Consider the following 11,332-nt stretch of genomic DNA (forward strand, 5'->3'; position numbering starts at 1 on the left):
GCGGGGGGCCGGCGGGGCGAGGGCTGGGGGGCCCGCGCCCCGGGCCGCCCCCGTCGCCCAGCCCACTCCCGCCACCCCCTCCCAGCCCCGCCATCGCCGGGTCCAGTTGCAGCTCCGCCATCTTGGGCCGCCACCGCCGCCGCCGCTGCCCGCGCGCCGCCGGGCCGGCCCATCTCTTGGCAGGGAGAGCCGGGCCGGCCCATCGGCGGGGGAGGGGCCGGCGGAGAGGGACGGGAGCGCCCCCAACCAGCTCCCGGGGACCCTAGCAGTAGAGGCTAGGCGCCCGCCTTCGGGGACGGAACTTCCGGAACCAGCGCCCATCGCCATTGGCTGACCTGAGAAATAGGGCCCGCCCCTTTGGCTTTGGGGCTGGCTGAGGGGAGGCTATCCGGTGACCCACTTCCGTTCCTTGGTGCTGTGGACTGTGGGCTCCTGGGGTCGGTGAAGGTGAGTGAGGTTTGGGGCCTTAGGTCCGACCCCAGCGGGTTCCTCTGCTCTGCCGACTGCAAATCTCGGCTCGACCCTTGTCGCGCCCCTACCGAGGACGCCGGGCCCTGCGGTTGCCCCGCTGGCAGAGTGTCCCGGCTGTAGCTGCTGCTCCGCGCTCCCTTCCTTTCCCCTCCCCCGAGCGCTAGGTCGCAGAGGCCAGTCTGTGACCCCGCCGCCTCTGACTTAGGCGCTTCCACTAACCTTGTCTCGTCCAGCCCGACCCCAGCCTGGCCGACTTCAGTAGTCCTGTTTGGAGGCTGCGGAAACGTTGCCGGGAGATAGTTTTAGCTTGCTGAGTGACACCCAGCAGGCTGGAGGGCTGTGCCCTTCCCTCCTCCTGAAGGTTTCGGCATTCGAGCGTGTGGAGCTTTCAGAGCTTCTCAAGTGCAGGGTTCATTTACCGATTCAGCGAATATTCCCTGAGCATCTCCTGTGCAAGCTCTGTTCTAGGCGCTGGGGATCCAGCAGTAAATAAAAGACGGCAATCCATTTACGAAGCTTATCTTCTGTGCTTGGAAAAGTCTCTGTAAGGACACTGTTTTCTCTGGTGTACTTAAAGGTCACCTGCCCCTCACCTCCACTCCAGGAAACATAAGCTATCCTGAGAGTGAAAGGAAGCGGCAGGTGTTGGACAAGTGTCTTGAGATCCTGGGGAAGATTTCTTCCATCTTCCTTGTGATCCACCCCATAACTTGTAAAGACCTTTGACATTTCAGTCTTTTTCCTAATGTTTGACATTGATCTTATTTAGTTTAAGTTGACTATTTTCCTATATTCTATCCTGGTTTAAAAAAAAAATGGCTGTAATCACTTTCCATCTTCTCTCACATTCACACATGTATTGAATACCTTTTTTAAGCGTATTGCCAGTATACTCAGGGTTTGTGCTAACACTGCAGGGGATCATCAGACATGAATAGGAAGGTGCAGGTGTATTACTAATCTGACAGGGAGCGGGTAGAGAGCCCCTTTAGTTTGTATAAGATTGTAGAGCAAATTGATGTGCACAATTACATCTGATATTTTTAACAGCCGCCTTAGGTAAGCAGGGCTATTATCCCCATTTTTCAGGTGAGGAAATTTTGGTCGAGAGTCTGCCCTGTTTAACTAAGCCTTGTTGAAATGGGGGTATGTGTCAGGTTCTATGCACTGGAGAATCAGTGAATAAAACGCAAACTGAGTGGAAATGCATTTAAATTATTTTATGTAACACATGACAATTGCATTACCAGTATTTCCAAAGGTACATGGAGTGCAAACACTAGAGAACTGGGCTTTGATAAGTTAGGAGTTGGGGAATAGAGGGAGGACCATCTAGGGGGGAGAGAATATATTTATATGCCAGGTTGCACACCTTGAATTTGAAAAGGTAAATTGTCCTCCTCTTCTGATTTCGTAATCCTAATTCCTTTAGTTGACAGATATACCCACTCATATGATGCTGATCTATTTCTGAAATAACGTGAATATTTCTAAGATGCCCTTTAGGTGATTCTCTCCAAGAGCCCTGTTTTGATCTGACCAGTTTTATTTTCTAGGATCTCTAGATGGCTGGACGGAAACTTGCTCTAAAAGCCATTGACTGGGTAGCTTTTGGGGAGATCATACCCCGCAACCAGAAGGCTGTTGCTAACTCCCTGAAATCCTGGAATGAGATCCTCACCTCCAGGTCAGTACCTTGCTGAGAGGGAGCCTCTTAACCTGTCACTTAATGTGGAAACAAAATGTGCTTTGGAATTGCACATGGATTTTTGATGTTCTTCCGGTAGAAAGTATAAAGAAATCCATGCATTTTCCAAATACAAGTAATTTTTTTTGCATTCCTTTGATCTCCCTCCAAGGGAAGAGAGTGTGATGATAGCCCCAGGCCATAGGAATAAGGAACAGGGAAAATGCTGTGTGAATTTTTTGTTGCTCATGGAACAATCTTAACTTTTGCTTTTCTACGTGATCAGGTTGGCCGCTCTGCCCGAGAAGCCACCTGCCATTGACTGGGCTTACTACAAGGCCAGTGTGGCAAAGGCTGGCTTGGTGGATGACTTTGAGAAGAAGGTGAGACTTCAGGCAACTAAAGATCTGGTCTTGTAACACGTCCTGCTTGGGGAGCAGGACGGTGGACAATTACACACGCAGGATGACAGGGAGGAAAGAGGGGTGGAATTAACATCCAGAATCCAAAGGAGCCTCAGGAGAGATGGGTGTGGCCAGAGGTCTTGTGATGATAGATTTAAATGGTAAATAGGTGCAGAGACTTCAGGGTCTCTTCATTCAGCAGGTTTCTTATCCAAGGCAGAGCCTTAACCTGGGAGCCAGAGGGCTCTTGAGTTGGATGTTTCTGCCCAACTCTGAGTTCCTTCTTAGCTCCCCACCTGTCGCCTTTTAGAACAAACGTAACTTTATTTTTCTATCCTTTTACCGTTTTCCTCTTTTCTCTGCTGTCTTTTTTAATGTCCCTTGTAGCTGTGATCTCTTGCTCACCTATCCTCTTCTGATGTTAAATTTCAACATCTGGAGTTTGTTTGTTGATTCAACAGTTGCTTATTGAGGGCCCACTCTGTGCTAGGTGCAGTGCTAAGTGCTGGGGCCACAACACTAAGCTGTCTTCTAAGGAGACCATCTCCTCCATCTCCATTATGCAAACATGACTTACGCCAGTCCACTACGGTTTCTTTTAAAAGAGAAATCAGGGAACTTCCCTGGCGGTCCAGTGGTTCGGACTTTGTCTTTCCACTGCAGGGGGCACAGGTTCAATCCCTGGTCAGGGAAGTAAGATCCTGCACGCCGTGTGGTGCAGCCAAAAAAATAATAATAATAAACAAATTTTTTAAAAAGATGAAAATCAAAGAGATTTTATATATTTATCATTAGAGAGCGTTGTTACACTGTAGTAATTAATGCTGAACCATAGTGTAGTGAAACCCAAAGTAATACATTAGGAAAAAAGCAAGAATTTTCTAAACCTGTGATCTGGGTAATACAGAGTTGCTACTCAACATCTAATAAAGGTCTTACTTTCTATTGTGAATTATAGAACACTACCTTTTTTTGGCTGTGTTGGGTCTCTGCTGCTGCGCGCGGGCTTCCTCTAGTCATGGTGAGCGGGGGCTACTCTTCATTGCAGTGTGCAGGCTTCTCATTGCGGTGGCTTCTCTTGTGGAGCAAGGGCTCTAGGCATGCAGGCTTTAGTAGTTTTGGCATGCGGGCTCAGTAGTTGTGGCTCATGGGCTCTAGAGCACAGACTCAGTAGTTGTGGCGAACGGGCTTAGTTGCTCCATGGCATATGGGATCTTTCCAGACCAGGGATTGAATCCGTGTCCCCTGCATTGGCAGGTGGATTCTTAACTACTGCGCCACCAGGGAAGTCCTAGAACACTACTTTTTATAAAGCCATGTTTTTAGGGAAACTTAGGAGTGACATAGAACTGATAAATGTGTAAAGTAAATTTTGCTGGATTTTTGTATGTAATCATTTCTAGAACTCTGGACATTGAGGATTCATTATGCTGTGGTCAACTTCAAATACTTTCCAATTCTAAATATCTCAATGAATGAGCCTTGTCTTTTACAAATATATGCCAAGCTGGGCAACATCAATGGATTTTCTAAAAATAATGTAAACGTCTTCTGTTCAGTGTTATTTGAATGCAGTAAAATGCAGAATTCTTGAAAAAAACAAATCAGAATTTCTTCAGAACTGCAGGGTTCTTTGAGGTCATCAAGTCCAACTCTCTTTATCAGGTGAAGAAACTGAAGCTCACTGTAATAAAGAATTGTCCAGGGGCTTCCCTGGTAGCGCAGTGGTTGAGAGTCCGCCTGCCTATGCAGGGGACACGGGTTCGTGCCCCGGTCCGGGAGGATCCCACATGCCGCAGAGCGGCTGGGCCCGTGAGCCATGGCCGCTGGGCCTGCGCATACGGAGCCTGCGCGTCCGGAGCCTGTGCTCCGCAATGGGAGAGGCCACAACAGTGAGAGGCCCGCGTACCGCAAAAAAAAAAAGAAAAAAAAGAATTGTCCAGGGTCTCCAGTTAGTTAGTGATGGGGCAGAGAAGAACCTTGAGCTTCCATTGGCAGTCGAATACTCTTTCCACTACGGCGCCCTAGATGCGTGCTGGTTTCCTCCCTGAATGGAGAATGTGTTTTTATATGCTCTATTACGATTAGCAGCTTTGAGCCTTTTTGGGGGGCTCTTGGTTATATTAACGACAACTCAATGTCACTGTTTTGTAGTTTAATGCCCTGAAGGTTCCTGTGCCGGAGGATAAATATACTGCCCTGGTGGATGCTGAAGAAAAAAAAGATGTAAGTATTTGAGGCTCTTATTTATTTTAAAATTCTCTTAATGCCTGACAGCTCTGTTTCTTCCTAGTAAGGTTAAGGTGGAATGACTTTAAAGGATCATTAAAAAGGAATGAACTATTAATAAACGCAATAACATGGATGAACCTCAAAATATTTATGTGAGTGAAAGAAACCAGCAAAGGAGTACATACTGTATGATTACATTTCTGTAAACGGAATTTCTCCCTTCTCTTAAAAGGTGAAAATTTGTGCTGAGTTTTTGTCTCTCTCTAAGACCAGGATTGAGGAATACGAGAAAGAGGTAAGGATGAGCCTTGGCCTTTGCCTATATTTCCTATATTTCTCTTTCACGGCCACACATCTTTCACCTAGTGGGGGTAACCTGCCTTGGATTCTTTTTTTGCATCTCTGCAGCCCTGTTTATCTTAACACAGTTCCCGTCTTTTTGTAGCTGGAGAAGATGAAGAACATCATTCCGTTTGATCAGATGACCATTGAGGACTTGAACGAAGTCTTCCCAGACACCAAATTAGATAAGAAGAAGTACCCCTACTGGCCTCACCAGCCGATTGAGCAGTTATAAACTTGAGTCTGGGAGAAAGCTCTGGCCCTTGAATTATAGACTCTGGACATTAAACATAATTATATAGTGCTGTGTGTGTCTGCTCCTTTGCGGTTGAGATAGTTAAACTCTGGAGTTACCTCCCTGGGAGTGGAGTTTTTGTTAAAATGGAAAGGTATGCCCACAGGTGTGTGCTGTTGCCTAATGGTGAAGGCCTGTAGGAGCCAGTTACTGAGCCCCCAGGGCTGCTGGAATCTTAACAAATAAGAGTAGGGTAGATGACAGTGTTTTTCACTGGAATATGGTAAAGAGAAATCATTATCTACTGATTGCCTTGAACTTTCTCTTTGCTTTCAAACCACTGATTCCTAGGGGGTGCTTCCTTCTACGTGTCCATCAGTAAGTCACATGCAGATGTAACAGCAGGGTGAGTAGCAGCAGGGATCTACTTTTCTGTGCTTCAGTTTAAATGTGGTATAAAAAGAAATTTTGTCACAAAGTTAAAACCTGTTATAGCTTTGTGTATGAACATAGGAAATTATTTTAATTCCATTGTTTCATTTTAAAAGATCCTAGTACTGATGGTAGTTAGCAGGACTCCTGAGCAATGCCAGGAAATGTAGGTGGTTTAAAGTAAGATGAGGTGGTGGGAAAAGTTCTGTTGCCCTTGAAGTCAGAGGACCTGGTATGCCTGTTGCTTATGCCCGCCCTTGGCCATTTAGTTGCTGGTTCTAGACTAATCAATCTTTTACCATCTCGGGACTTTCCTTTTCTCATTTACAAACATCACGATTGTAATGAGAATTAAATGAGATAACCTGGGAAGTTTCTTGGTAAGAAAGTGATCTAAGCAAAGGCATCTGGCTTGACATGGCTTGATATGGCTTAAATCCTGTAGGAAAAACCTACCGAGGGGCCTCCCTGGTGGCACGGTGGTTAGGAATCCGCCTGCCAATGCAGGGGACACGGGTTTGAGCCCTGGTCCAGGAAGATCCCACATGCCGCGGAGCAACAAAGCCCGTGCGCTACAATTACTGAGTCTGCTCTAGGGCCCGCGAGCCATAACTACTGAGCCCGCACGCCTAGAGCCCGTGCTCCGCAACAAGGGAAGCCACTGCCTGTGCACCACAACAAAGGGTAGCCCCCGCTCACCATAACTAAAGAAAGCCCAGGCGCAGCAATGAAGACCAAAAAAAAAAAAAAAACCTACCAGGGGAAGGGTAATGTGCACAGGCCGATAATTTTCTGACACTTCTGCCAGAGATTCCAGAATTTACTGGAGAAGGTCAACAGTTGCTGATAATGCTCAAAAAAGTAAAGTAGTCTTAAAGGACATAAGCAGAGGAAGCCTGGTGCACCATCACCCCTAATTTGTAGGGCAGGGGCTAGGCCAAAGGTAAACTGTAATTGAGGGGCAAGGCATGTTCCACTTAGAGCTGCTTTAGTCGTAGCATAATCTGATGTTCAGCAGTAGTTCTGCCAGATGGACCTTAATGCACAAAACGAGTACCCTTCGCTCCCTCCCCCCAGGCTGTGAATCATTGAACTGGCACCCAGCCATACAGCTGAAGATACAGGGATTCAGACAAGTGAAAACATGGGAATCTTAGAAAAAGCCATTGAGTTTGCTTCTGGAGTGTGGTTAGAACGTGCCTTCAAGGGAAGAAGCAATATGAGTCCTATGAAAGTTTTGTAACATAAAGGGAGGGGTCCCTAGCACTTGAGGGAGAGCCTTTGGAAGACTCACAGGAAGAAACAACAGTGAAAAACTGACAGTGTGCTCTCAGTCCAAGGCATTTAGGAAGGATTGGGGCACTTTTAAGTTTTATATCCTGAATCATTTGAAGTCTTTGCATTGAGCATGCATTGATTTTACATTAAAAATAATCACTAGTAAAATAGGATTGTGCTTTTCAAACCACAAGAGAAAAGTACATCCTATATGGTAAAAGTTAAAGAAATCAGCAAAAACCTAAGTAGCATAAATACAGAACCAAACATACTTAGGATGATTATGGATCAGTAAAGACCCCTATTAGAAGACAGTAATTCAAACTGGGTCAGCTAAAATCCAACTACAAGCTGTCCATCCTTTAAAGAAAAAAAGGCAATTCCCTGGTGGTGCAGTGTTTAGGACTCGGTGCTTTCACTGCTGGGCTGGGTTCAGTCCCTGGTGGGGGAACTAAGATCCCACTAGGAGAGGCATGGCCAAAGAAAAAGTTAAAGAAGGATACCTTTGGCTATATCCAGGGTTCCAACTCCTTACTCTAAAAACCGGCATTGAAGGAAAAAAAAAATGCTTTTATCCTGCTTTAATGTAAACAATGGTATTTCAGGATAAACTAATAGACCTAGTTAATGATAGAAAGTTCTTTACAAACTATGTGGAAAGGAAGGAACATTGGAAAAAGCACTATTTTGTAATCCCTAATGAAACAGTTGACCCTTGAACAACACAAGTTTGAACTGCATGGGTCCATTTATATGTGGATTTTTTTCAATAAGTACGTACTACAGAACTACACCATACAAGGTGGGTTGAATCCAAGCTTGGTTGAATCTGTGGGTGGGTAGTGCCAACTGTAAACTTAGATTATTTGACAGAGGAGGGTCAGCAACCCTAATCCACAGGTTGTTCAAGGGTCAACTGTAGTTTGTTCAGGCAAAGATCATTAATGGATGAGACCATAATATGAAAGTTTGATGAAGCACTTGACAGTGATCAGGCTGTCACCTCCTGATGCCAAGCCCATATCATGTACCTTCCGACATACTGTATTAAATACACAGCACCATTTGGAAGTATTTTTGCCAAAAAGTTGAACCTGAATTAAAAAATCAAGGTATTAAAAGTAACTTCCAATTTAGAAGAAATATCTGGGGTAGAGAAGTTAAATGACACCACAAAGAAGATAAATCCAAAATGTGGGACATTTTACAGGAAATCGGACCTTTTGTTTTTCAACATGTCAATGGCATGGGGCAGGAGAGGAGGGAAGGAGGGGCAGCTTTAGATTAAAAAAGCGACCCAGCATCCAAATCCTGTGTGTTTGAACCTTATTTGGATCCTGATTTGCACCAATCAACTGTAAAAAGATAATTAAGAGATGACTATTGAAGTATGTAGGGATAAAACGATGTGATGTCTGGGGTTGCTTTAAAAATAAAAAAATACTTAAGAAGGGGCTTCCCCGGTGGCGCCGCGGTTAAGGATCCGCCTGCCAATGTAGGGAACATGGGTTCAAGCCCTGGTCTGGGAAGATTCCCACATGCCGTCCCATATGCAACTAAGCCCGTGCGCCACGACTCTTGAACCTGTGCCCTAGAGCCTTCGAGCCACAGCTACTGAAGCCCGCGCGCCTAGAGCCCGTGCTCCACAGCAACAGAAGCCACCGCAATGAGAACCCGCGCACAGCAACGAAGACCCAACACAGCCGTAAAGAAATAAAATAAAATACTTAAAAAAGGGGACTTCCGTGGTGGCGCAGCGGTTAAGAATCCATCTGCCAATGCAGAGAACATGGGTTCAAAACCAGGTCCGGGAAAGATCCCGCATGCCACGGAGCAAGAAATTTGTGCGCCAGGACTACTGAGCCTGCACTCTAGAGCCCGCGAGCCACAAGGACTGAAGCCTGCGTGCCTAGGGCCCGTGCTCCACAAGAGAAGCCACTACAATGAGAAGCCTGCGTGCGCAACGAAGAGTAGCCCCCTGCTCACTGCAACTAGACAAAGCCCGCGCGCAGCAGTGAAGACCCAATGCAGCCATAAATAAATAAATGATTTTAAAAAAATACTTAAGAAAAGAATAAAAGGGATTAATAGAGTGAATGCAACAAAATCTTGATAACTGATGGATCTAGGTTGGTTCATTTACTATTCTCAGTTTCTGGGTATGTTTGAAATTTTTCATAAGAATTTTTAAAGCATGGGCAAAAATGTAGATTTATAATATTACTATCCAGCAAAGTAGAATTCGAGACAAAAACATGACATGGGTCAAACGCAGCTCTTAAATAATAAAGGAAATCATTCACATGAAAAAAATAATGATTGGAACCTTGATGTACTGAAAAAAATAACACTAAAACCATATAAAGCAAAAAAGTTGCAAAGAAATTTCTAGAAACATAACTTTTAAAGATTTTAACATACCTTTCTATTTTTGACATTTGTAAGACAAGTGAGACTAGAGCAAACTATAATAAAGACTCATTTAATAGCTTATATACTAAATTCTATGTCATACGAACAGAATAACTGGAAACCGATAACATTAGACTATAAAGAAAGCTTCAAATTAAAAAAAAAAAAAAAGAATCTGCAGTATACATCGACTACTCCCAGAGCAAACATTACATAAAACCAACATTTAATAGCCACAGTATAAACTACAATAACACAAAACAATACAGAAGTGCAGCCACTTGGAAACTGAAACTCTCTCTCCTAAATCTTGGATCAATGAGAAATTAAATATGTAATTACAGAATGTTTGGAAGAAAAAAATAACATGAACATTTCATATTAAAACAAAGCAAACTGATGGCATTAAATTGTGGCGTATCAAAACATTTCATTACACAATACATTTTGATTACAGAAAAAAAATCAGAAGATATAGATAAGAAAAATAGAAAATATTGAAAAAATTAATAAATTGGGTTATAAGTTAATACTCTCATATTAAGTATCATAAAAAGCTAAAGAATAATTAGATCAATGGAAAAGAAAAGAATGTTCAGGAAAAGTCCATACCGTAATAGGATTAAGTACAGTTTACCCCTGTACAACCAGTGTTTGAATTGCAGCTCACTTTCACGCAGATTTTTTGAACTGTAAACACTACAGGACTGCATGATCCGGGTTGGTTGAAGCTAAAGCTCGGCGCCCCTAACACCCCCCCCACCCCACCTGCGTTATTCAAGGTATATGCATATAAGTATTTACTAAATAATCTAAGTAGCATTTTGAATCATTGAGGAAAGGCACTGATCTAAGTGTTTAAATATTTGTAAAACAGGAACAGATCCTTACTTGACACTTAAGAATAAATTCCAGTTACAGATGTAAAAAAAAAAAAAAAACCCACAATAAACAACAGGAAAAATGGTAGGTGAATATTTATAAAAGCTTCAGGTGAGAGAATTTTCCAACACCAAAACAGAAACCAGAAACTACAATGAAAACAACCGATAGATTTGGGTGGGGCGGGGCGGGGAGTGGGGATCAGGCACTTGGGGATCCCGCAGGCATCTTCAACTTGAGATAATCAGCCCTGAACTCATCCCTTCCCCATCTGTCTTGGGGGGGGTGGCACCACTGTCCGCCAAAATCCTGGGCACCATCTTGGGCTCCTTGTCTCCCTCATCCCACAGCAGTTAGGAACCAGATCCACAGATTCCGTTTCCTGAACATCTGTTTTACTTCCCTCCTCTTGGTGTCCCTGCTATCGCCTCCATTCATGGTTTGCTTATTTCTTCCCTGAACCATACATCTTCCCCTAAGGGGTCTCTCTGCCTGCCCCCTCCCCTGCCTCTAATTCATTTTTTAAAAAATATTTATTGGAGTGTAGTTGATTTACAAGGTTGTCTCTAATTCATTCTTTTAAAAAATAATAAATTTATTTATTTTATTTATTTATTTTTGGCTGCATTGGGTCTTCATTGCTGCACGTGGGCTTTCTCTAGTTGTGGCGAGCAGGGGCTACTCTTCCTTGCGGTGCGCGGGCTTCTCATTGCAGTGGCTTCTCTTGTTGCAGAGCATAGGGCGCACAGGCTTCAGTAGTTGCATCACATGGGCTCGGTAGTTGTAGCTCACGGGCTCTAGAGTGCAGGCTCAGTAGTTGTGGTGCACGGGCTTAGTTGCTCCAGGGAATGTGGGATCTTCCTGGACCAGGGATCAAACCCGTGTCTCACTAGCATTGGCAGGCGGATTCTTAGCCACTGTGTCACCAGGAAAGTCCCTCTAATTCATTCATTTTTT

General features: G+C 44.3%; 2 protein-coding genes across 3 annotated transcripts in view; one reads left to right on the top strand and one right to left on the bottom strand.

Annotated features, from left to right (window-relative positions):
- Positions 1-121, bottom strand: part of KCTD2 (potassium channel tetramerization domain containing 2) — a 12,231-nt gene extending 12,110 nt beyond the window's left edge. The window contains exon 1 of the mRNA XM_007454362.1: positions 1-121. This exon is cut by the window's left edge and continues 212 nt beyond it. Coding sequence (XP_007454424.1) covers positions 1-121 — 121 coding nt within the window.
- Positions 122-387: 266 nt separating this feature from the next.
- Positions 388-5,440, top strand: ATP5PD (ATP synthase peripheral stalk subunit d). Of its 2 annotated transcripts, XM_007454363.1 has the most exons (6): positions 393-447; positions 2,028-2,158; positions 2,445-2,541; positions 4,717-4,788; positions 5,027-5,089; positions 5,240-5,440. In XM_007454363.1, the coding sequence occupies exons 2-6, from the start codon at positions 2,037-2,039 to the stop codon at positions 5,369-5,371; spliced, it is 486 nt and encodes a 161-aa protein (XP_007454425.1). In that variant the 5' UTR covers positions 393-447; positions 2,028-2,036; the 3' UTR covers positions 5,372-5,440. The 2 variants fall into 2 exon arrangements, with proteins under 2 accessions (XP_007454426.1, XP_007454425.1); XM_007454364.1 differs by lacking the exon at positions 4,717-4,788 and having other exon boundaries at positions 388-447; positions 5,240-5,434.
- The last annotated feature ends 5,892 nt before the right edge of the window (positions 5,441-11,332 follow it).

This window comes from Lipotes vexillifer, unplaced genomic scaffold, assembly GCF_000442215.2.
Source record: "Lipotes vexillifer unplaced genomic scaffold, Lipotes_vexillifer_v1.1 scaffold518, whole genome shotgun sequence".
In the NCBI taxonomy this organism is placed as follows: Eukaryota; Metazoa; Chordata; class Mammalia; order Artiodactyla; family Lipotidae; genus Lipotes; species Lipotes vexillifer.